At 53.9% G+C, this 25320-nt stretch overlaps 1 protein-coding gene across 1 annotated transcript in view; it reads right to left on the bottom strand.

Moving 5' to 3' along the window:
• The window catches only part of TTC34 (tetratricopeptide repeat domain 34), a 44658-nt gene extending 19858 nt beyond the window's left edge, over positions 1–24800 (bottom strand). The window contains exons 1-7 of the mRNA XM_061159782.1: positions 24423–24800; positions 23414–23511; positions 11625–11723; positions 8829–8987; positions 6742–6916; positions 3529–3725; positions 1816–2639 (exon numbers count right to left, since the gene is read on the bottom strand). Of these exons, the coding sequence (XP_061015765.1) occupies positions 1816–2639; positions 3529–3725; positions 6742–6916; positions 8829–8987; positions 11625–11723; positions 23414–23511; positions 24423–24800 (1930 nt within the window). The remainder of the gene's footprint in view (positions 1–1815; positions 2640–3528; positions 3726–6741; positions 6917–8828; positions 8988–11624; positions 11724–23413; positions 23512–24422) is intronic.
• Positions 24801–25320: the final 520 nt, after the last annotated feature.

Below are 25320 nucleotides of genomic sequence, written 5' to 3'. Positions count from 1 at the left end.
AAAGACCTGCCCCTCACCCTGGGAGCTGCTGAACGACCCCAGCTCATAGGTCACTGTGTGTTTGTGCTTTGGGCACCAAGGGCCTCCTACTCAGGATTCTGTTGTGACTTTGTTGAGCATTTTTAGGTCATTGAAAGTAGGAGGACTGCAGGGTGTCTGCTCTGGCATATTCCTAGAAAGAAACCTGCTCACTTTTCAGTTCTGTCTGGTTCCCGTCTCACCTTGGCATCATCAGGAGCCTCCCAGGCACACTGGACAGACATGCCCTGCCCCCTCTGCATGGATTTGGCAGAGGCAGCTCTTTATCTCATAAACGCAGGTGTAATCACCCTGCGGGCTCCCGAGTTCCCTCCTCCTTCTTGTCCTCCTGTCCCATTTTGCTGGGTCCTCTTTTGTGGGGAGCAGTGTAGTGGGCAGTTAGGAGCACTGAAGGGCCAAATTCCAGCCTCTGTGAACACTCCGTGTGCCCTTGGCAGCCCCATTGATGGAGTAGATATGCCTGCATCCAGCTTCCAGCGGTGCTGTGTGGTGCAGTCTGAAAATGCTTTTCATACCCGAACGATGGGTCCGCTCACTGAATGTCAGCTCCCGGCCCCTGCCTCTAGGTGTCCAGCTGCCCCACTCTATCCTGGGGGCTCTCCCGATCTGGACCATGACCATCAATCTCTTCCTTGTGTGAATGATCCCCAAAAACCTTGAGACCATGCCCCCGGGATCTCAAGGCTCACGTGTCCAGCTGCCTAATGACACATCCAATTGATGGGCTCCAGGAACATTTTGGAAGAACTTAGTGGGTGATTGGAGAGCACTTAGCGGAGATACCATTTTCAGGGTTTGATACACAGTCTCACTGAATTTGCCCAGTAACCTTCAGAAGTGGGTGTGACCCCCACCCCCACATGTGCACAGGGAGGCCAGCGGGTGGCAGGGGGTTGGGAGTGGGGTGGCAGGCTGGTGTGTGGCTCCTGGGTGCTCCCAACCACAGCCCCACTACTTCCGCCACCACCAGAGGGAGGACCCAGCAAAGGGCAGGAGCAGCATCTCAAACTGGGGGTGTCTCCAGCCTTTGAGGCCCCCTTTCCTGTCTGCTCCTCTCTGTCCTCTGCCATCTAGCTGCTGCAAGTGAACTCTTAAAGTCATTCTTGATCCATCCCTGTGCCCCACTCTTCCCCTCCCTCACTACACCTGGCCAGTCTTATCATTTCTGTCTCAGTGTTAACTCAGACCTGGACTGCATCCAGCCTCTGGCAGTTTCTCTTCTCAGTCTGGCCCCCAGGGCACGTTCTGTGCACAGCAGACAAAAACTTGAAAATGCAGCTCAGAGCACCTCACTCCGGTTTAAAACCTCCCTGACTTCTTGCTTCTCTGAGGAGAAAATCGAAAGTCCTCAGCCAGAGGGCTTAGCTGCGACTACTGCTTTTAGAGCCTTCTGTTGCCCTCTGCCCCCACCCACAGCCCCCTGCCAGCCATGCTGGATCCATTCAGTGGCATGGACACCCCAATTTTTTCTCATATTCTGTTTCTGCTGCCAATCCTTCAGTCTCAGCTCAAATGACGCCTTCTCCAAGAAGCCTTCCCTGACCAGCGGGCTAAAACAGCACCTCACATAGTTGCACAGTGCTTTCTCAAAGCACAAATTTTGTCTTCTTTTCTTGGTGCTCTGTAAGGTGAGGGGCCTGTCCATTTTGTCACTGTGGTGTCCCAAACGCCAGCACAACCCCCACCCCCACCATGAGCAGGACTTAACCATGCAGTGAAGCGACAGCAGGAACAACTTTCAACCTGGTCCTTGGTGGGTATGGAGGGCATGCCTACCTTGGGGTCTGCACCCCGTTGGGGCGGCCTCCAGGGCCTGGCTGCAGGCTGCCCGGCAGTCCTCATACCTGCCATGCTGGAGCAGGGCTTCAGGCGACAGGGTGATGCTCCAGGTGCCCCCAGGGTCCAGGGCTGCAAGGAGTCCCTGGCAGTTGGTCACCTGTTGGCTGGCACCATCCCCAGCCTCCTGATGCTCTGAGATGTAGTCCTGGAGGGCTCTGACCAGAGCAGGGAGGTAGGGCTGCTGATGCATGCGAATGAAGGCCATGGTCCGGTCGGCGCTCTCCACAAAGGCCTGGAGGTAGCCGGCCACCCCAGTGTGCACCTGTGTTCCGGATAGGACCCAGGCCAGGGCGCGGGTCAGCCGCAACTCCAGGCTCTGCTGGGAGTGAGCGTCCAGCAGGACCCCGCAGCGCCGCACCACTTCCCCATGGTGCCCGTGTGCCAGCAGGCTGGCCAGGGAGTGCAGGGCCGCAACGGGGTGGTCGGGGCAGAGGGTGGCCAGGAAGGCGCAGGCCAGGGTCCCTGTCAGGGAGACCACCGCCATGCCATCCCAGTGGATGGCTGGGATCTGGCTGTCACCTCGGCACCAGGCCTCTAGGGTGGCCACCACAGATGAGCCCCGGGTCTCGGGCAGGGCAGCTCGGATGCTCCGCAGGGCCGAGGGAGCGTGGCAGCTGAAGGCAGCCAGATAGAAGGCGGTGGCCAGCGGGGTCTCCCCCAGGGCCAGGTGCTGGTCACCCTCTCGGCAGAGGCAGGCCACGAGCTCCTGGGCCGACATCACGCCCGCAACTCCGATGGGCCCATGTCCATCCTCACAGCACCTGGAGAGGGAGTATGGTTAGCGCGTATGTGGCCCACCTGGCCTACGGGCTCCCCAGTCCTGCTTCAGGGCTGCCCCCTGACCCTCCCCACTGAGACCTCAGAGTCAGCGTGGAGCCCCCGATTGAAGACAGGGTGAATTCAGACACCCAGGGGTGTCTGGGGTGCCTGCCCCACAGGCGTCTCCACCGGGCTGGGGCACATCTCCCAGGCCAGGCCCCCAGTCTCTGTTTGCCTCCAGGCCTCAGCTTCCTCCTCTGCAGAGGGGGCCATGACCGCGCTCAGTAATCAACACTCGATGGACGTCTGACTTCTGAGTATCCACATGGGGAGGAATCGGGCAACCTGAGGGGTCAGGGACCCCTGGCCCTCACTCCAACTGCTGCCCCTCCTAGCACAGCTGCTCCGAAGGTGGGCCCTCCTGCCGCCCATCTGGGTCACATGGGCATCCCCTACACCTTCTCAGGGCTCTGAGTTTCCACTCACCGCCCAGCCTCAGGACCACAGCCTTGCCCACCTCCCACACCTGGGCAAGGCGGGGGGAGGGGGTGGTGCAGGTAAGGCTGGGGTGGTGAGGGGAACCTGGCCAGCTCTTGGGTGGGGTGGGAAGCCACGCTGGTGAGGGGGGCAGTTCTTGAGGTCAGTTCCAGGACCAGCCCTGCCGCAGGCCTCTCTCTGTCCCCAAACCTTCCAGCCTGAAGAAAGGCTCACTTGCTGGGGCTTTCTCTCCCGGTTCTCCAAATGCCTGCAAACACCCCCCCCCCCCAACCCCGCCCCCCACCTAATGTTTGCTCTCTGACACACACTGAGACACAGACACACACCCGTGTACATAGGTACGCACTCACATACATATGCACACACAGGGCACACACGGAGGTGGCTCCCAACCTGCACACGCGCTCACACTCGCCTGTGCTCCGAGGCTGTGCGGGGTGTGCGGGGAATGCGCGGAAGGAAAAGCCTCGCCACCCAGACTTGGGGGCGGCCAGGTGGAGGGGCTGTAGATGCGGCTCTGCCGGAGGGTCCGCGGATCTGGGCTCTCGGAGGCGCCCGGGGTTGAGAGGGCGGGTCCGTTTCCCTGGAGACTGTCAACAGCCCCGCGGTCTGGCAGCTCAGCCGCGCCCCCAGCGGCCCGGCGCGCCCCCGCCCCGGACCCCGCCCCCTGTGGCCCCTAGCCGCCCCTGCCAGACCAGGCTGGGCTAGGGTAGGGGGCCTCTGGACGCTGCGGGGGGAGCTGCCCGCAGTCTAGGGCGCACCCCCAGACCCATCCCCTCATAGGTGGTGAAGGAGCTCCGTGGAGGTGGGCGGGCCTGGGGGCCCCTGCCACCCCCAGAACTCTGCCTTGCTGCTTCAGTGCCCCTTTCGACCGTCCACGCCCCTCCTGCAGGGTGCTTCCGAGGAAACTGGCCCCCAGGTCACCTGTCCACCTGGTCTCCTGTGGATCTCCCTCCCGATAGCTACTCTCTGTTGAGCAAACAGACCAGACCCCCCTCCCTACCACACCCCGCCCCAGCAGGGGGCCCGTCCTCTCCTTGAGATGAGGCCTGGAAGGTGGCCCTAAGGGGCTGTGACATGCCCTGCTGGCCCAGGATCACCTGGACTGTGGTGGAGGAAGGCCGGTAGCATCAGCTGATATTTTAGGCATCAGCCCCCTCCCACTAGGGAGGGGGACGGGTGGGAGGAGGCAGCAGAGGTGGGCAGGGCAGAGCTGGACTGAGGCTGTTGCCCTGGGGTCTGAGATGCTGAACCCTGCCCTGGTGGGGCCCCTGGGGAGGTGGATGAGTTGCACCTGCCTGGAGGGGTGGTCCTGTTTAGGGTGAGGGCCCCTCCTAACTCAACATGCCAAGGTTCCCAGATGCCAGGTTCATCCCTGTTCTTGGGCTCAGGGGACCAGGTGGAGTGACCGCTCGGGCACTGGGTGCTATGGGGCAGGGATGTCCTCCCCAGGGTCCTGGTCCTCCCCCCTCCCGATAGGGGGGCTCCCAAGGAGGAGGCGGAGTCTGGGCTCTAGGTCTGCAAGGGTCAGGCAGCTGTGGTCAGCATGGCCTGGCCTCCCCGTCCGGCTCCTGGCCTGCTCTTCAGCTCCTTGACATTCACAAAGGCACGGCACCCAAATGAGCGAGTGGGGACCCAGCGGTGACAGCTTATGGAGAGATTTCCTGTGACTTTGATTATTTTCATTTTATTACCCTAATTAGGCGAGCCAGTAATGGAGCGGGGCTGTCGAAGGGCTGTGGGGAGGGCCTGGGGCATGGAGGCGCAGTGCTGCCTGACGTCCCCCATCACATTAGCCCGATGGGTCCCACGAGCCTCTGCCCTGGCGCATGGTGCCCACAGGCCCTTGGGCGCTGGCCAGATGAGCCCAGTGATCTCTGTGGGCCAGAAGCTGTGATGGTGGCCCCCACCTGGGAGCAGTGCATCTGGATACAGGTAACCTCAGGGCACCTTTGGGATGCAGAACCAGGAGCAGTTGTCCTGTATGCAGAAATGTGTTGCTTTAGGTGCCAATGTGATCACTAAATTCAAAAGGAAGGTGTTTCTTGTCTGCATCAGTGGGTTCTCACTGTTTCTGACTGGCGTTCAATTGGAGGTGATTCTGGGCACTTGCCCTTCGCACCGCTGTGGCCCTCAAAACCCTGACAGACCAGGCAACATCTTTGTGGGGAGTGTGCGGCTCTCCCACAGGTTTAGGGGGATGCGTGGGGTGTCACTGTGATGGAAGTGCTGAGGCTCCAATTGAACACTCTTGGTTGGATGCCCCGCAGAGCCAGGAACGGAGTAGGTGTCAACCCTGGGCCTGCAACCCCCAGCATCATCACTGCCCACCACAGGACACGGGCTCTGTCCACCAGCTGCCCCAGGGGATGGGGTTAGACCTGGGGGGGTTTAGGGTGCCGCCCAGTCCCCCGCAGAACTCCCTATGCTCCCCAAGATGGCCATGAGACAGCTGCCCTGAGGGACATGGGAGACACTGTCTCAGTCCCAGTGTTAGCATGTGGTTGCTTTTCTGGGTACATCCTAGTCATACCACTGACTAGGATGAAGGCTGCCAGCTGGAGAGAGTGCCAAGCCCCCATTTCCAGAACCGTCTTTGGTGTGAGCAGGGGCACAGCAGAGAAGTTGGAAATAGAAGGAGTTGGTGAAAGTGGTCAGGTGTTGATGGCTTTGCAACTGACCTTGTATTTGTGTGACTTTTACCTTGGGTGAGGTGGGGTGTGACGAGTGCTCCGGGTCCTTTTAGTAGGAAGACGCAGAGCAGTGGAGTTGCTTGCCTGGGGACCAGCTCCCTGGGCCCAACCAGAGCTCAATCTGAATTTTCAGAAGCCCCTCCCCTGGGGTTCCCCTAAGAGGAACTGGGGTGGGGGGGCACACTGGTTTACCCATCAGCTCCACTGAAGCAGGTGCTGGTCCATTTCCTGCCTGTACACTTGCCTCTCCAAGGTCAGGCCTGATCCCAGCGCTGGGCCCAGAAATCACAAGGCGGTGCCAGATGTGTCCCACTCCTACTTTGGCCCTGCCTGCAGACACCGCTGTGACCCCTGGAGGACAACGGGTTGGAGGCTGCTTCTCCTCTGCCTTCAAGGAGACTAGGCCTCCACGCCTGCGCCTCCTGAAGCTTGTGGGCTGCCTCCACCACTGGGCCTCCAAGCGGGGGTCTTGACACAACCCGGGAGGCAAGCTGGTTTTGTGCTCCCCTGGCCATTAGGGAGGAGGGACCAGGCATCCCCCACCTGTCTCCCTGGGAGCTACCCTGGGGACCCCTAGCCTACTGACTCCCTGACACCTGTCCCCTCCTCCCCAGGCGCCAGCTAGGAAGGCAGGCTCCTGGGGGCTCTGCCAACCTCAGTTAGAAAGTGCAGCTCTTAGCAACAGCCTGTGACTACTCCCAACGCTCCCAAAAGTGACCGTGGGTTCTCAGGGTGACTGCCTCTCTCCCTAGGAGCAGCTCTAGTCATCTCTCTGGGCTCAGTGGTCCCCAGCATCCTGGACTCCCCAGGGTGGTCTCCCAGGGTGTGTGAGCCACCCAGAGCCCCCTAGTTGCCAGGTTCAGGGTACCGTCACCCCTCTGTATAGCCCCTCCGTCAGCCCTGAGAGACTTACCTGTGGAGTAGCAGCCAAGTACACCAGTGCACTGGTGGGGAACACCAGCAGGATCCCGGGGACCAGGGTAGGTGAGAGTCTGGATGTCACCAGATGAAATTTCAGCTTCTCATCCCTGCTGCCCGCGGGCAGGAACTGTAGGCAGAGCACTTCTCTTGAGTCTGGAGCCCGGAGCCTGGGGAAGGGGGAGATCCATCAGCCTGGACCCCTCCCTCCACTGGCCTCACCCTGAGCTTACCGAAGGCCCGGCAGCCCTCAGACTGGCACAGGGGCTACACCTGTCCTGTGCATCATCCTTCATCAATAATGCAGTGGGGGAGGCGCATCCCCTCATCCACTGCCCACCTGTCTCTTAATTTCAATTACAGTGGCTGTGACTTGCCAAGGCCACCTCTGCCTTCCAGGCACTAGAGTGGGTGAAGCTTGTGTGTTTAGGAAGGAGCAGATGTGCGATGTCGAGGTCCTAGGCTTTTGGGGATGGGGCCCCTTTTTTATCAGGGAGACTTCTGGGGCTCCCCCAAACCCATACCTCCTGCCCGTGGGACCTGCCCTGCCCAGTACCCTGGTCATTCAGCCAAGCTGTACTGGTCCCCTTGTTGTGCCTACCCACCCTCCCCCACCCACTCCCGTACTCCTCTCCCTCCCCACAAGTCTGTTCCTGCCCCAGGGCCTTTGCACTCCCCTCACTTCCTTCTCTGACCCACTTCATCTGAAGTGACTCCCTAATCCCCTCTGTTCCCTTGCCTGCTTCACTGCCCGGCACTGTCCACTTGTCTGTTATTGGATTCTGTTGTTGGAATGTTGGCTCCAGGAGGGCGGGGTTGCCAAAGCCCAGCAGGTACCTACCTGACAGGTGGGAGGGGAGGAAGGAAGGAAGGAGCAAGGCCAGGCCTGGCTCCCAGAGAGGCAGCTGGCCTCATGTCACAGAGCTCCCTAAATTCGGCAACCTTAAACAGACACTAGCTGCTGTGGCTGTGAGAGCAGATTCTGAGGAACCAGCTCCTGAAAAGCAAGAAGTTTGGGAAGTTCACTCTTTTCCAAAGCCACCCAACTTTATCCTTTGCCTTTTGCCTTCGTCCAAAGCTTTTAGCCATCAGGGAATGGGGGAGATTGATGGGCTGAGTCCGTTGGCTGGTTTGTGCACAGAGCCTGTATTGGTTTCAACTAACCAAGTTTATCAACCAGGCACGGAATCATTAATCACACAGAAAAATAACACAGCGAAATGACTTTTCAAAATGTCGTTGGTATAATTATCAGCTTGCCCATTACACTAAATGCCGCCATTTATATCTGCGATGCTTAAGTATGCAAACAGTAATTAACGTGGTAATGAACTAGGGGCCCCAGAGCCTCCCCTCCCCAAGCTAATTTGCATGTTAATTATCATTAGCGACCAGGGAAACAAGTTATAAACAGCCTAATTAGCAGCCGGATCATTTTTACAAGAAATTGCCGTGCACTTTGACACGCAAGCGAGTGTTAGATTAATGGAGTCGGGCTGAGCTGCCCTACTAGGGGGAGGGGGTGCCCTCTTGGAGTTGGCACCACGGTACCACGTTGGATGCATTGCAGCTTGTTGGATGGGGGGGTCCGGACTCTCAGGCTGGCCCCCGGCTCTGTCCAGGGCACGGCCCCCTCCTTGTTGGCTGTGGTCTCAGGATGGATAGGAAGAGCCAGTGATCTGGTGGGGCCAGGTGTGACCAGGGTGGGGGTCACCATTAGAGAAAACATCCCTCTGACAAACAGCAAGGAAAGCTTCATTTCAGACTGCTGCAGCCAGGGAGAGGAGTCGGGCTCCTGTAACAGGATGAGGGGGTTACAGCCCAGGAGCAGGACTGGGGTGTGAGTGGATGGAAATTAGAAGAGCAGCCATCAAGGTGATGGGGCTCTTGCTGAAGGTGGACCAGGGTGATCAGGATGGAGGGGGGAGGGGATTGATTAAGTAGGGATGGTGATATGCTCCTGAGACTGGGGGCGTTCTCCCCTAACTAACTCAGCAGCTTTCCTGCTCCCCCTGGGTGTGGCAGGCTGAAGGCAGGGCCCAAGGACAAGGCCCAGTGGAGGATGGGGCTCCAGGAGGCTGCCTGTCCAGGATCCAGTCAAGAGGAGAGTCCGTGTTCTCCAGGTTTGCACCAGCTCCTGTGGGGACCTGCAGCTCCTCGGCCAGCACCAGCTCCAGTTGTGGGTCCCGCTCTGCACTGCTCTGCTTCTGGTGCCTTACACCCCTCCCCGACAGCACAGCCCTGTGAGTGGGTGGCTGTGGTGTCTGGAGAGCCCTGGGTCACCTATCTGACTGTACAACTCTCCAGGGGGGGTTCCTGCCCCAAGACCTTTGCACCTGCCTCTCTTGTCTCCCAAAGTTCCCACCCTCCAGATGCTGGTTTGGCTCACTTGTACCATTCTGTTAGGAATCTGTTGAGATTCTCATCTTCAGAGAGACTGCCCACTGCCCCGTCCAGAGCCCAGCCGGTCATACATTGTACTGTTTATCTCCCTAGCTGAAAGGTCACCTTACCAGGTCAGGGAGTTTCCCCTGGACCCCTGTCTTCCGAGCCCCTGGTACAGCCTGGCACATGGCAGGACTCAGGGAATTCTGGGAAGCTGAGGTAAAAAATGACTGAATGTTAATCCTGAGCAGGTGTGGCCTCAATAGTGAGGAGTATATGCTTCATGGGTCAAGTCTCTGTCCAACAACTGAACTCTGCCATTGGCGTACAGAGGCGGCCAGAGACAGTCATACTTGGTGGATGGGCTGTGCTGATAAAACTGGACACTGACACCAAATCTCATTATTTCCCTGAGTCACAACTTATTACTCTTATTTTAAAAATATTTTCCAACCATTAAGAAGTGTATAAAACATCATTAGTTCAAAAGACCAGACAGTAGGTGAGATTTGGGCATTCTCCTATGTTTTACTTTCCATGTGGACTTGAAAATAGGATTGGTTCTGGGACTTCCCTGTTGGTCCAGTGGTCCAGTGCTGGGGGGTGCAGATGTGATTGCTGGTCAGGGAGGGAAGGTCCCACATGCCTTGCAGCCAAAAAATCAAAGCATAAAACAGAAACAATATTTAACAAATTCAGTGAGGACTTTAAAAATGGTCCACATTAAAAAGCTTTAAAGATTGGTGCCAGTAAAAACTTGCATGGCATTTTAGGGGGACTGAAATTTTTTTGTATTGGAGTAGAGCTGATTTACAATATTGTGTTAGTTTCAGGTGTATAGCAAAGTGATTCAGTTATATGCATATATGTATCTGTTCTTTTCGAGATTCTTTTCCATTGTAGGTTATTACAAGGTATTAAATATAGTTCCCTTGCTATACAGTGAGTGAAATTTGCTCAGTCGTGTCCAGTTCTTTGTGACCCTGTGGACTATACAGTCCAAGGAATTCCCCAGGTTAGAATACTGGAGTGAGTAGCCTCTCCTTTCTCCAGGGGATCTTCCCAATCCAGGGATTGAACCCAGGTCTCCCTCATTGCAGGCAGATTCTTTACTAGCTGAGTTATGGGATTTTTATTAATTGCATTGATTAGTTCAGGAAGCCTGGCCAATTTCATTTAGCTCTTGCATGCTTCTGAATCACTCTCAGCTACTTAACCTTTTCCTGTTGCTATTTTATAGATATTCTCTCCCACTGTAGCTTCAGGTGGTTGTTTGCCTGTAAGAGAACCAAGAGTTTCTTTGCGTTAATTCTGACTCTGGCCATGTGGCTAATGATTTCTGTTGGCTTAGAACCACCTTTCACTGATTCAGAGGATTTTCCCAGTGCTGGATTATGACTCTGGAAGTGACTGGCTTTCTTTCCTCTTCTTCTTGTTTAGTTGCTCAGTCATGTTCTATACTTTGTGGCCCCATGGACTGTAGCCCTCCAGTCGCCTCTGTCCATGGGATTCTCCAGGCAGGAATACTGGAGTGGGTTGCCATGCCCTTCTACAGGAGATCTTCCTGACCCAGGGACCGAACCCACATCTCCTGTACTGGCCGATGAATTCTTTACTGCCGAGCCACCTAACGCCTCTGAAATCACTCTCCTGTCTGAGCATCACCTGAGCGCTGTCTGGGGCTGACTATTGGTGATGCAGCTTTCCCGTGTGGCCCTGTCAGCAATGACCTTGTTGGAGAGTCACTCTGGCTCCAGCCTCTGGGTTCTGCACCTGCTACTTCAGATGCCCCCAGGCTCTGTGCTGACCCTCCGGCCACACCTGCTCTTTTCCCAGCCACAGAGATGAGGGCTCTGACCCCTCCTGGCACTGGAGGGCCTCCTGCAGGGTGATGCCTAGAGTCTGCGGAAATGGACACTCCCAGGGTCAGGGGAGCTGAGATGGCCATCTCACCAATTCAATGGGCATGAGTTTGAGCAAACTCCAGGAGATGGTGAAAGACAGGGAAGCCTGGCCTGCTTCAGTCCATGGGGTCCCATGGGTGAGGTACATGGGGGCCTGGCCTGGTGACTGCCCACCCCACTGCCCTCAGCACTGCTCCCAGGTGAGGTAACAGCTGCAGAAAGCCTCACTATTAGGCTACTTTTTCTCTGGGGCCCAGACCAAGGTGGTCCTGGACTGCAGATCCTTGGGAGGGGGTGTTAGAACTGACCCTTTATTGGTCTGGGGCTCACTGAGGAGTGGGGCAGTGATACCACCAGACTGCAGCCCCTTCCTGTGGCTAAGGCTTTCACCTGGGGTCCAGGTGCAGTGGAAGGCGAGATGCTGGGCCTGCAGTAACCATGGCCACGACCTGAGCGAGTATAACAGTGGCGGTGAGGGATGTGGCTGATGGCCTCCTTGTCCTGTGCTGAAAGCCTCAGGGAGAGAAGACAGTGGGCTTGGGGGGCTGACGGATGGCAGGGCTGTGGGAGGGGAGGGACGCGGTCTTACCCGATCCCCTGGAAGCCATGGGCAGACTCCACTGAAAGCAGCCTAATGATGGGCAGCAGGGCTGCAATGGTGGCTGGGTGCTCAGCCTCCAAGGGTCTCCTGTGACAGGGAAGGTCCTCATAGCAGAGGAACAGATAGGTCCAGATAGCTCAGAGAACTGGACTGGGGATGTGCCGTGGGTGTGCTGGAGGCTCTTGACCCCAGGGTCCCTGGTGCTCCTGGCAGCAGAAGTAGGCCCCCACTCTGCAGAGGAGCACAGGCCTCTTCTCTGCCACAGGAGATCTCAGGAGATCTCAGCTGAGGCCGTACCTGCTGGGCACCCCTCTCTCCTGGGGCTCTCCCTATTGTCTGGGGTGAGCTCAACACTGCCCCAGAGGGATGTGGATGGAATTGCAGGACTGGCCAATGTACAGGATGGTGGACCATGTGGGCATGGACCCTGCAGATGCTGCGCTGGGCGTGTGGATGGGGCTGGCTGCCCATGTGGGTGTTCTGTAGCTTCTGAGTTCACGCTGTCAGAGGCTGTTGGGCAATTCCTTGGAGCATGTGAGGTGAAGATGCTGGAACTCATTCGTGTGGTCCTAATGGGGAGGGTCTGGGCAGCAGGGATGTTAGGACGCCCCCCAGGGAAGTGCTGTTCTCTATGGCAACCAGGACAAAGGGGTCGGTGGCGGGGACGAGAGAGTCGTTAAGGAGAACTGTTCACTGTGTGTAATGGTGGAGTCACATCCTCCCAAAAGATGTGCTGAAGTCATACTCACCCTCCCCCCCACCTCAGCATGTGACTATACTTGTAGATCTTGATGGAGGTAACTGAGTGAAAAGGAGGTTGTTAGGGTGGGACCCAATCCCATAGGACTGTCCTTGTAAAAAGGGGTAAATTTGAACCTAGACACCCACAGGGGGCATCACGTGAACACAGAGGAGAGGAATCAGGGTGATGCATCTACAAGCTACAGAACAGAATGCCAAGGGTTGCCAGAAGCCTTGGAAGCTGGGGAGAGGCTTGGACAAGATTCTTCCGTACAGCCTCCAAGGGGAACCAGCCATGCAAACACCTGGGTCTCGCTCAGACTCCCAGCCTCCAGACCGTGAGAAAGTCAAGTCCTGTTTAAACTACCAGGGAACAGACGTACTGAAACTCTGAGTGGGGATGGGGGCCAGGGTTGACAAGAAGCTTCTTCCCTCAGGGAACCAGTGATGGGGGAGGCTCTGGACCATCCTTGTAGGTGAGGCTGGAGCTCTGCTGCTGCTGCCGGGTCCTAGCTCTGGGCCTCAATGCTGGTGGAAACTCCAGAGCTGGGAAGCAGGGCCACGTTGGCTCCCAGAATGAGAAGTTTCAGCTCCCCTCTTGGTGCCCTGTGGGCTCCCCCAGCCTCACTGAAGGGGTCTGGTCCTCTGGAGAGGGGACCCCTGGCACCACTCCTAGTACATATAAGGCACTCAGTCATTGGTGGGGTGGGGCGTGGGGACACTGTTGCCCCCAGCACTTGGGGCCTCTGTTTGCTGCCCCTGATCAGCCTCCTGGTCTGCAGGGTGTCAAGGGGCCCTGCTCTTCAGGCAGGGGACCAGTACAGACGGCACCTTGGCCACCGTAGAGGTGGCCTTCCCTGAGGTCTTGCAGATGTGATCTGTTGTTGTTGAGTTGCTCAGTTGTGTCTGACTCTTTGGGACTCCGTGGACTGCAGCAGTCCAGGCTTCCCTGTCCTTCACCATCTTCTGGAGCTTGCTCAAACTCATGTCCATTGAGTCGGTGATGCCATCCAACCATCTCATCCTCTGCCAGCCCCTTATCCTCCTGCCCTCAATCTTTCCCAGCATCAAGGTCTTTTCCAATGAGTCAGTTCTTTGCATCAGGTGGCCAAAGGATTGGAGCTTCAGGTTCAGCATCAGTCCTTCCAATTAATATTCAGGACTGATTTTCTTTAGGACTGACTTGTTGGATCTCCTTGCAGCCCAAGGGACCCTCAAGAGTCTTCTCCACACCACAGTTCAAAAGCATGAATTCTTCAGCACTCAACCTTCTTTATGGTCCAACTCTCATATCCATGCATGACTACTGGAAAAATCATAGCTTTGACTAAATGGACCTGGGAGGACAATAAAACAGGGGGATGTCTGGGGGTAGAAGCAAGAGCCTGGATCATGGGGGTCAGGCTTGGCAGCTGCACTGGGTCAGGTTTGCTGATTGCTGATCTGTTTAATGGGAGGTCTTCAGGTCAGGGGAGCCCTGGTTCAGACACAGTCCCTCCACAAGGTTCTGGATTTGAAGCAGGAGGCCAGGATTGAAGGGACCTTGTAGGGTATTTTCAGGCATCAGGGAAGCAGATGTTTTTGACCACGTGTTGAGATAGGTGGTGGTCTTTCCCCACTACTGCTTGCTCCCTCCCATCACACCTGCTTCCCAGTGAGGGAGTAGCTTTCTTCCCCAGGGACATCAGGTGTGGCCACATGACAAGCTTTGAAAAATGGGATGTGAGCACACATGCCTTGTGGCTCCATCAGGAGGAGGTGAAACAGGATGTGCTTTGCCCCTCAGCCTGAGAGAGTTAATTCTTAGGTAGGTTGATAAGGAGTCAGGGGCCCTCAAGGAGGAGAAAGGGACAAACCTTTTTTTTTCTATATTCTTCATCTTAGTCATATAAGGATTTTTTTTTCCCCCTTAAGCTCTGAGTTGTTATGGCAACAATCTATTTCTTCTAAGGCTAACTTCGTTTGAGCCCAGAGCTAATGGTTGCACTACAAAGCAATACATCTTGCTCAAGGGTCTGTTTTTCCTTAAGCTCTGTACTAATGATTATATAACAACAATGTATCTTGCTCAAGGACCTGTTTCTCCTTCTTAAGAATCTTCTGACTAATCCTGTTATCTTAAAATGTATGTTGGGGGAGTGAGTCTGGTAAGACCTTTCTATTGTTAGTAACCAATTGAAAAAGTATACAAGGCCTTGGTAAGACTGGCGAGGGGGGCACTCTCTGCCCCCTTCTGGTGTCTATGTCAGAAATTTTCTCTGTCCCTTTCCACTTTAATAAAACTTTTGCCACACGAAGCTCTGAGTGACTGAAGCAGAGTCTTTGGTCCTGAAGCGAAATTTTCTCCTTCTGATCACGAATCCAATACCATTCATCTGTAAGTGATCAATCCCTTTCCTCTTCTGTCAGCTTCCTGCAAAAACATTGTCACAAATACGGTGGCATGATTCAGCTGGGTTAAGTGCTAAGTCACTTCAGTCCTGTCTGACTCTTTGCAACCCCATGGACTGTAACCTGCCAAGTTCCGCTGTCCATGGGATTCTCCAGACAAGAACACTGGAGTGAGTTGCCATGCCCTTCTTCAGGGGTTCTTCCTGACCCAGGGATCGAACTCTTGTCTTTTATTGCATTGGCAGGCGGGTTCTTTATCACTAGCACCATCTGGGAAGCACATAACCCAACTCAGTGGTAAAGAATCCATCTGCCAATGCAGGAGATGTGGGTTCGATCCCTGGGTTGGGAAGATCCCCTGGAAAAGGAAATGGCAACCCACTCCAGTATTCTTGCCTGGAGAACCCCGTGGACAGATGAACCTAGCAGACTACTGACTGTGGGACTGCAAAGAGCAGGACATGACTTAGTGACTGTGCTAATTTGCTTCAGTCATGTTCGACTCTTTGCGAACTCTTGGACAGTAGCCCTCCAGGTTCCTCTGTCCATGGTTCTCTAAGCAAGAATACTGGAGGGGGTTGCCGTTTCCTCCTCCAGGGAAACAACAACGATCCAATCAAAATTTCTTCTCCTATAGTTCTGGAGGTCAGATGTCCCAAATGGGCCAAAATCAAGGTGTGGGCAGGGCAGCTCCTCCTGGAATCTCCAAGAAGCATCTGTTTCTTGCCTCTCCCAGCTCCTAGAGGCGCCCACATCTCTCACCTTGCAACCCTTCATCTATCCTCACCATCAGCAGCCCAGCATCTCCTCCCAGGATGCTGCTCCCCTGTCATTTGTCCTCTTTGACTCGGACCCTCCTGGTCCCTGGAGACCCTCGTGATGACCCTGGACTCACTTGTATAATCCAGGATAGCCTGCTTCCCATCTGCAAAGTTCCTGTAAGGTAACTCTACAAGGATTCCAGGCATCAAGAGGTGGGTGTGTTTGGGAGGTCATTATCCTGTGCACCGCACCGCATACGAGATCATCATGGCCCAGATGGAGGCTACACCTCAGCCTGGGATCTGAAAAAAGAAGGTCAGATTGAGCAGAGTTGAGCCCAGCTCAGTCTTCCCCAGGAAGGTCTGGCGCGCTGCAGTCCATGGGGTCACAAAAAGTCGGACATGACTTAGGGACTGAACAACAATAACAACCGTCTTCTCCAGATGTGTCCTCTTCACCACGGTTTCTGCTAAGAGCACCTCCATCCCATCACTGGTCTTTTATAGACAGTGGGAACCCTGTTCCATGACCTGGTCTTTGTCCTCAGGCTGGGTCTTCATTTGAAATCTTTTGCTTTTATCCAAGAGGAGTTGCATCTTTGACCCCAGAATTTCTGGATGCCCCTTTCCCCCTCCTGTGAACAAACTTTCTTGCGGTGCTTTTGATCAGATGTAGCTGGTCAAGGACAACTCAGTGTCAATGATCCGCCTCTGAGCCTCTCCCCTGGGGCCACATGCTCGCTGGGTGCAGACCTACCCTTCCGGTTGTCTCTGGCATATGTTTTAGACATTGTTTGTCTACGTTGTGGCATGGTCATAGCTCTTGCAACCTCCTACAAGTTTTCCCTCTGCCAAAGCCAATGTTGAGATGCTGTCACGGTCATCATTCAGGTACCACTTTCTGCATCTGTCAGCTCAGGCTGCAGCACAGACACTCCCAGCATCTCAGATGCTCACAACAGCTGCTTATTTCTTGGTCACAGTCTGTGGGGACTGCAGGCTGACTGCATGTGTGCTCCACCTCCCTCAGTGAAGTACCCAAGTCAGGAGGATGGACAAGCTCTGCCCATGGGGGGTTTGGGAAAGGAGGGGGAACAGATAATTGTGAACAAATGATCAGTCATCAACAGGGGTTACATGAAAACAATGTAACATGGTGAATACAGGCTTAAATACAATTAAACGTGCTTTCTCACTGCAAGAATTCTCAGAAACTTTAATAGGCTAACTGTTTGGCATGTTCCCGAAGGGCACTCTGGAACAAAGCCTCTTATAGGTACCTTTAATCAGAACCATGCCCCTGACCCACAGGACTTACTGACATGCTGCCAGGCCCACCTGGGAGATGCTGGAAAGGGTGAGTTTGGAACTGACTTTAGGCACAGAAGAATTGCTGCTTTTGAACTGCGGTGCTAAAGAAGACTCTTGAGAGTCCCTTGGGCTGGTCAGACCAGTCAATCCTAAAGGAAATCAACTGAATATTCATTGGAAGGACTGATGCTGAGGCTAAAGCTCCAATACTTGATGAGAAGCACCGACTCATTGGAAAAGACTCTGATGCTGGGAAAGATTGAAGGCAAAAGAAAAAGGGGGTGAAAGAGGATGAGATGGTTGGATGGCATCACTGACTCAATGGACATGAGTTTGAGCAAACTCCGGGAGATGGTGAAGGACAGAGAAGCCTGGCGTGCTACAGTCCATGGGGTCGCAAAGACTCAAACACAACTTAGAGACTGAACAGGCACATTGGGATATTGTCAGTTTGGTTCCAGACCACGGCAACAAAACAACTATTGCAACAAAGCAAGCCATGTGAAGTTTTTGGTTTCCTAGTATGTATAAAATTTATGTTTATATCACACTGTCACCTACTAAACGTGTAATAGCATTAGGTCTAAAAAAACAATATATGTACCTTAACCAAAAAATATTTTATTGCTGAAAAATACTAAATGATTGCAATAGTAGCATCAAAGATCACACAACAAATATAGTAATAATAATGAAATAGTTTGAAGTGTTTCAAGAATTCCCAAAATGTGACTTGGAGACATGAAGTGAGCAAACGCTGTTGGAAAAAGGGTGTTGATAGACTTGCTTGGCACAGGGTAGCCACCAACCTTCAGTTTGTAAAGAAACCTGCGGTGCCTTCGAAGCTTAGTGCAGCCAGGAGTGCCTGTGCCCAGTGACGACATGATTATACAGAGACGTTGGGTGTAGCTATGTCAGCAGGGTCTGAAGCCAAGGGAGGTGGCAGAATCCAGAACGGTTTTATTTCCTATGGGAGCTGGGGTCCTGCCCCCTGGGGAAAGGGCTGGGTGAGAGGCTGTGACCTGGCTGAAGGACGTGACAACAGCATCCAGGGTCTGTGAGGGACGACATGACAGTGTCCAGGATCCAGTGCTCCAGCTCAGAAGATGCTTTTGTGTCCCCAGAGGGGCAGCGAAGGTGCACTGGTCACTCTGGCTTCAGGAACAGCCCAGCCCAGCATCTGGGTGGCTCACAACAGCTGTTTCTTTCTGGCTGTATCACACGAGGGCTTGGTTGACCCCAGCTATGCTGGGCTCTGCTGGTCTTGACCTACTGGATTCCAGGAGCACAGTCAGTCCTGGGCTGAGCAGGAGTGGCTGGCTTCCCCAAAGGCGCTGAGTGATGACTGGATTTAAACCTGTGGGCCTGGTCTGTGATTCCAACCCTTTTTAGGGCTGGAGCCTGCCATGGGGCGGCTATTAAAAGCTCGGCCGCTCGGATCATGAGAAAGGTCACTTGGGAGTGGGCAAGTCATGGTTCCCTGGTGAGTAACCATCCCTGTCCCCTTGGAGAACAGGAATCCAGTAAGGAGATGACAGTAAAGAGAAACTACCCACAGTAGTTTATTGTTAAATTTGGAAATAATTACTTTTTGGTATATTAAGTATTTGCAATATTTAAGCGATTCTGGGATATTCGATTACCCAACAGACTAGCCTTGTGCTTTTACTTTAAAGTTATAAATAATTGATTCAGGTTTGTAATTTTAAGTTGAATGACATAGGGCAACTTCACTAAGTGGTGAACGTATTGTAATTTGAAGAAGCTATTTTAATTTGAAGGTTTTTCTATTTTTATCAGTTTAATTTATGGGATTATATGGGTTCAATTCAGTTCAGTTCAGTCGCTCAGTTGTGTCTGACTCTTTGCGACCCCATGGACTGCAGCACGCCAGGCTTCCCTGTTCATCACCAACTCCCGGAGCTTACTTAAACTCATGTCCATCGAGTCGGTGATGCCATTCAACCACCTCATCCTCTGTCGTCCCCTTCTCCTCCTGCCTTCAATCTTTCCCAGCATCAGGATATTTTCCAATGAGTCACTTCTTCCCATCAGGTGACTAGAATATTGGAGTTTCAGCTTCAGCATTAGTTCTTCCAATGAATATTCAGGACTGATTTGCTTTAGGATTGACTGGTTTGATCTCCTTGCAGTCCAAGGGACTCTCAAGAGTCTTCTCCAATACCACAGGTCAAAAGCATCAATTCTTTGGCTCTCAGCTTTCTTTATAGTCCAATTCTCACATTCATACATGACTACTGGAAAAACTATAGCTCTGACTAGACGGACTTTTGTTGGCAAAGTATGTCTCTGCTTTTTAATATGCTGTCTAGGTTGGTCATAACTTTTCTCCCAAGGGGTAACTGTCTTTTAATTTCATGGCTGCAGTCACCATCTGCACTGATTTTGGAGCCCAAGGAAATAAGGTCTGTCACTGTTTCCATTGTCTCCCCATTCATTTGCCATGAAGTGATGGGACCAGATGCCGTGATCTTAGTTTTCTGAATGTTGAGTTTTTTTTTTTTTTGAATGTTGAGTTTTAAGCTGACATTTTTCACTCCTCTTTCACTTTCATCAAGAGAGTTTTTCTTGTTTTCTACCATAAGGGTGTAGACCATCTGTGTATCTGAGGTCATTGATATTTCTCCTGGCAATCTTGATTCCAGCTTGTGCTTCATCCAGCCCAGCATTTCACATGATGTATATAAGTTAAATAAGCAGGGTGACAATATACAGCCTTGACATACTCCTTTCCAGATTTGGAAACATTCTGTTGTTCCATGTCCAGTTCTAACTGTTGCTTCTTGACCTGCATACAGATTTCTCAAGAGGCAGGTCAGGTGGTCTGGTATTCCCATCTCTTGAAGAATTTGCCACAGTTTGTTGTGATCCACACAGTCAAAGGCTTTGGGATAGTCAGTAAAACAGAAGTAGATATTTTTCTGGAACTTTCTTGCTTTTTTGATAATCCAATGGATGTTGGCAATTTGATCTCTGGTTTCTCTTCCTTTTCTAAATCCAGCTTGAACATATACAGCTTATTTAACAAATAGTTAGAGGAGGTTTGTTTCATCATAATGTGGAAGTATTTCAAGAGGAAATGCAATTTACTCCCTTCATTGTTCATTGTTCTGTCGCTAAGTAGTGTCTGACTCTTTGCAACCCCATGGACTGCAGCATGCCAGGCTTCCCTATTCCTCACTATTTCCTGAAGTTTGCTCAAACTCACGTCCATTGAGTCAGTGACGCCATCCAACCATCTCATCCTCTCTTGCCCTTTCTCCTCCTGCCCTCAGTCTTTCCCAGCATCAGGGTCTTTTCCAATGATTCAGCTCTTTGCATCAAGTGGCCAAAGTATTGAAGCTTCAGCTTCAGCAGCAGTCCTTCCAATGAATATTTCAGCTTGATTTCCTTTCAGATTGACTGGTTTAATCTCCTCGCTGAGCACTCCATTATCAATGTCTAAAATGTTAACAGGAGTTTAGTAACTATCCCTTCTTTAAAAATTATGGTAGTGGGGCTCTTCCCTGGTGGTCTAGTGGTTAAGAATCCCCTGCCAATACAGGGGACAAGGGTCCAATTTCTGATCCTGGGAGATCTCACAGTCTCAGAGCAACTTACCCATGTGCCACAACTACCAAAGTCTGTGTGCCCTAGAGCCTGTGCCCCAGAACCAAAGAAGCCAACACAATGAGAAGCCTGACCACTACGACGAAGAGTAGTCCTGCTTGCTATAGCTACAGAAAGCCTGCATGCAGCAGTTAAGACCCACTGTGACTAAAAATGATAAATAAATCTTTAAAAATTATGGTTGCAATTTTAAAATAAGGTACAGAAATAGTAAGATTTCTGTGTGTTACTCAAGATCTTAAGAAACAGCTGGATTTTAACTTTCTAAGGATGAGACCACTGGGCTGGATGGCTGTGGCATGGAGTGGAGGTGGGTGGGAATTCAAACAAAGTATCTGATAGAAAAAGTTAATGTCATGTAAGAACAGCTGCACAAAAGCTCTTTCTATGTCTCGATACTTTAGAAAATGATGAGGAGGCTCCTATTTCTCCAAATATCTGTCTCTGACCCTTCTTCTCCAAGGGAACCCATCTGTTATCAGTTAGCTGCAGCTGCATAACAAACCGCCCCAATACTCAGAGCTTAAAATAATCAGTGCTTTCTATCATTCATGTCTCTTTGGTCTGCAGTGGGTCAGGTAAGGACCCTGCAGGCTGGGCTGGCTTCCCCCATCCTGTGCTCAGGGGTTGACTGGCTATAAACTGGACACCTCAGCCTCCTCCACAGGCCAGTCTGAACTGTTCTTGGAACAGAAGTATGGTGAGGAGAGAGGCAGAGAGAAAGAACAGATTTCCCAGGCTGCTTTGGACTAGCATACTGCTGCATCGCTCAGCCTGGATCCAAAGGGTGGAGGCGGGACTCTACCCTTGTGAGATGCTTGCAACACAGGCTTGCAAATGAGGCATTGGGCGCAGAGGGAAAGGCCAAGTTCTGTGGACTCTGAGACATTCTCTGTTTTTTAAAAAATTTTATTTTATTTTTAATTAGAGGATAGTTACAATATTGTGATGTTTTCTGCCATACACCAACATGAATCAGTCACAGGTATACATCGTTCTCCCTCCTCCTAAACTGCCCTCCCATCTCGTCCTCATCCCACCCCTCTAGGTCATCACAGAGCACCAGCTTTGAGTTCCCTGCATCGTATGACACTTTCTGTTTTTAAGGGACTGCTCTTGGTGTGCTGGCAACAAGCCATCATGGTCATTTAGAGTTTTCTGTTTGTTCCCTGGGTCTTGTGTGTTCTGCATGAAGATCCTCACTAGACTATAAATTCATTGATCCTTTTGCCACCCAGTACAAACTTCACCTTACTGGGGCTGGGGCTGAAATTCTTCCTGCACATGCTTTCCACGGCCATGTGGCTGTGGACTGTAGCTCCCATGGGCAGTCCATCTAGACTTCTGAGAAGCTCTGTGCAAATTCATAAACCCAGCATTTGAATCATTGACTCTGATCTCATGATATGAAAGGTGAGGTGTGGAATTTTCAGAAAGACTGAAATCATGGCAGTATACCAGAACGTCTTCTGGCGTCTTGGGTCTTAAATGTAGCATGGTATTATGGGATGCCAAGATACAGGGTCCTGGAGAGCAGAGGTGCCTTGCCTGGGCCGAGCCTGCTGCTCAGTGGAGCCCTGGCTTGCGGCTGTTGCTCCCCTGAGAAGCCCCATCAGTGCCTTCCCACGTTCCCAGGGATGAGGCCCAGCCTCCCCTCTAAGTCCACAGGCTCTCGCCTGCTGTGGCAGCTCTGACCTTGACTATGTAACCCTGCGGTGCGCCAGAGTGTCTGAGTACTTTTTGTTTTCAAACAAAGCCCTCTCTTGAGCTTGTCTGGGCAGGTGGGGGGTACATCACCCATCTCTTCTGGGAGTCCCCACCCTGCAGTGTTGCAGAAGCCGCCAGGCCTTTCTTAACTCAGAGCTGGGGCTGCACGTGCTGATCTCTGTTCTGACAGGCCCTTGGGAGCTGACTGGAGGCCTTGCTGCTGTGAGGGGGGTCCTCAAGACCCCCTTCATGGGCACTGCAGAGACCCAGGCCCCTCCTCCCTACTTTTTCTTTGCCCTTCTTCCTCCTCACCTGGATGCCCTGAGTGTCTCACAGCACCGGCAATGCAGACTCTGTACGTGTGTGTACATGTGTGTGAATCAGCATATGTGTGTCTGTAGGTGAGTATGTGGGTCTGTGTTTGTGTATGTGTGCATAGGCTGTGCATGTGAGTGTGTGCAAGTGTGTAGATGTGAGTGCGTGCTGCATTCAGTACACCCGTGTATATACACTCATGTGGACGTATGCACACATCTGTGGAGGTGTGCATTTGGGTATGGACCTAGATATGTGTGTGTGCACACAGGTGCATGTATCCAGGTGTGTGTGAATGTGTGCATGCTGTGTGTGAGTACCTGTGTTTCCAAGTGTGTGCCCATTGTACCTGTGAGAGCGCACACAAGTGTGCGTGCAGATACCTCAGGCTGAGTAAGAGCTCACACCTGTGCTTGTAGCCATGACCCTGAACTCACAGGAGCCGAAAGGCTCATGAAAATCTCTGTGTGGAGGGTCTCCTGGGGGTGAAAGTGGGATGTCTGTCCTGGTCCCCACTCATGCGCACAGGCAAGGATGGAGTGCTAGGACAGGGTCTGGGACCTGGGGACCAGGGAACCTTGCTGGGGATGGGTCCTGGGAACAAGGGGCTATGGGTCTGGGTGTTGGAGGTCTGGTGGGTGGGGTTTGGGGGAACAAGGGGTTATGGTGGAGGTCAGAAGGCTGGGAGGCTGGGGGCTGGGGTGTCAGGAGGCCTGCGGGGGTGGTGACCTCACACCCCCAGGGACCTGGGCCTCTGGGTGGTGGGGTGGGATCAGTCTTGGAGGCGCAGCCTGGCTGGAGCCGCGCCTGTGTTCTGCTGCAGCCCTCCCGGCCGCGATGGTGCAGCGGACAGAAACGGCCCAGCTTTTCCCATCAGGACAGATAAACAGTAGGCCTGCTGTTTATTTTTGCCAAGATCACCGGCTCCTCTCTCCAGAGTTGAGGGAGTCGCCCAGGATGTGATGAAAGAAGCTCTTCGTCTGCCTGGGACGGCGGGTCCTGCTGGCCGCCCGCTGGACCTGGTGCCCGGGGAATGTGGGGACGTGGTGGGGACTTGGGACCTGAAACCTCTGAGCCTGGCTCAGCTTTGGCTCTAGGGATCAGCACAGCCAGGCCGGGGCACCAGGGAAGGGGTACTGGGCCTCTGGGTGCCTCTGGTGGTGGGGGCGGCGCTGGACAGTGGTTGGTTGGGTCACAGCCTTGAACGCAGAGCCCACATCGGTGAGGGCTTGGGGAGGCACGCAGAACGGGGTCGACTGACCTGTTGTGGGGCTGGGAGGGGGCCTGCGGCAGGTGCCTCTCCCTTGCCTGTTCTGCCCCACCTGGGCTTCTGGCCCTGCCCACAGCTGCTGGGGATGGCATCTCAGGGGTGGGAGGGTGGTGTCTGGGGCCCACCTGCCAGGGTCCACCCTAGCCCCTGCTCCCTGTCCCCACTCCTCTCCCTCTCAAGCGCCCTAGACCAGCAGTCCCCCAACGATGACATGGCAGAGAGAAGAGTTATCGATCCGGCTGGCAGGTGACTGGGGGCCTCACACCTGTATTTCCACCTGGGTAGTGGGTGGAGGACGATTGACCACCCTGACGCCTGTGAGGTTCTCCCACCCTGTTGGGGGCTGGGTATCGGTGGCCTCTGGAGGGAGGGCCCCCGCCCGCCCGAGCAAGCCGCATCTCGGATCACTGTGTCTGCCCCTGTACGCGGTTTCCTTACCAATACAACAGTCTAATGATGCCACCTCTAGGCTGTGAGGGTGGGGGTCAGGGAGAACAGAAACCCTCCCCGGGACAGCTCAGTGCTGCCCTGCTCGTGGTGAGCACTTGGAAGATGCTGGCTCTGCCCACTGTGGTCAGCACTGAGCCTAAAGGGGTCACGTCTGCAGCTCTGGTCAGCCTAAGGGGTCAGCCTTCTGAGCCCCTTGGTACAAGGCCCAACCTTGTCAAAGCGGCAGCCAGATTCCCTCGCATGGTCATTGCACACAGGCACCAGCAGAGCGCGCCCGCGCTCCACACACAGCTTGGTCCTCCCAGCGGAGGCCGCCTGGGGTGTGCGGGAGGCTGGGTGGGCAGCCCGCCTTGGACATGGACACGCAAAGGTGGGGGTGGGGTGGGGTGCTGCCTTCTGCAGGGACTGGGAGCTTGGGGCCTTGGACCTGGTCTCCGAGATGTCACCACGAATGGGGTGGGAGGGGCAGGGGTGAGGGGCTGCCGGCCCCAAGCCCTCCTGGCTAGCCTGCCTCTTGAGCATCCATGCTTGGCCCTGCAGGGCTACTTCTGGTGGGCAGCGCACAGAGGGGTGTCTGGGCCACCCCATGCTGCTCCACAGCGTGGGCGGGGAGACAGAGGCAGGCGGGCCAGGGGCTTGCTCAGGGCTACACAGCCTGCAGCTCTTTTGCTGTCTCAGACTGAACACTGAGTTGGCATCCCCTTCCAGGTTCTAACCATGGGGGTGGTCCAGGGATGGGAGAGGGGTTCTGACCTTTAACACCCACAGAGATGGCTTTTCTGCTCCGTTTTGTTTTGATCTCAGAGTCTCAGTTCCATGAGAACCAGTGTTGGTCCAACACACCTGGAGAGTGGTGGATGGGGGCTCTCTCACTGTGGCCTGCTCCACCTGGTCTGAGAGCAGCCACCCCTCCTGGCTGAGACTGGGTGGACAGAGGCCTAGGGGGTGCTCCTCAGACTCAGACTGTCTGCTGTGAGGCTGGTACTATTAGCACAGAAGAGCCCAGGTGAACGGTGGGCTCTGAGACCTGGGTGACACAGGCATGGGACCTGCCTCCAGCCGAGGGCAGCAACAGCCTCCACCGAAGTAAGCCAAGATGGGAGCAACT

Source organism: Dama dama, chromosome 14 (assembly GCF_033118175.1).
Source record: "Dama dama isolate Ldn47 chromosome 14, ASM3311817v1, whole genome shotgun sequence".
NCBI lineage: Eukaryota > Metazoa > Chordata > Mammalia > Artiodactyla > Cervidae > Dama > Dama dama.
This window is presented reverse-complemented; position numbering and strand designations above follow the sequence as displayed.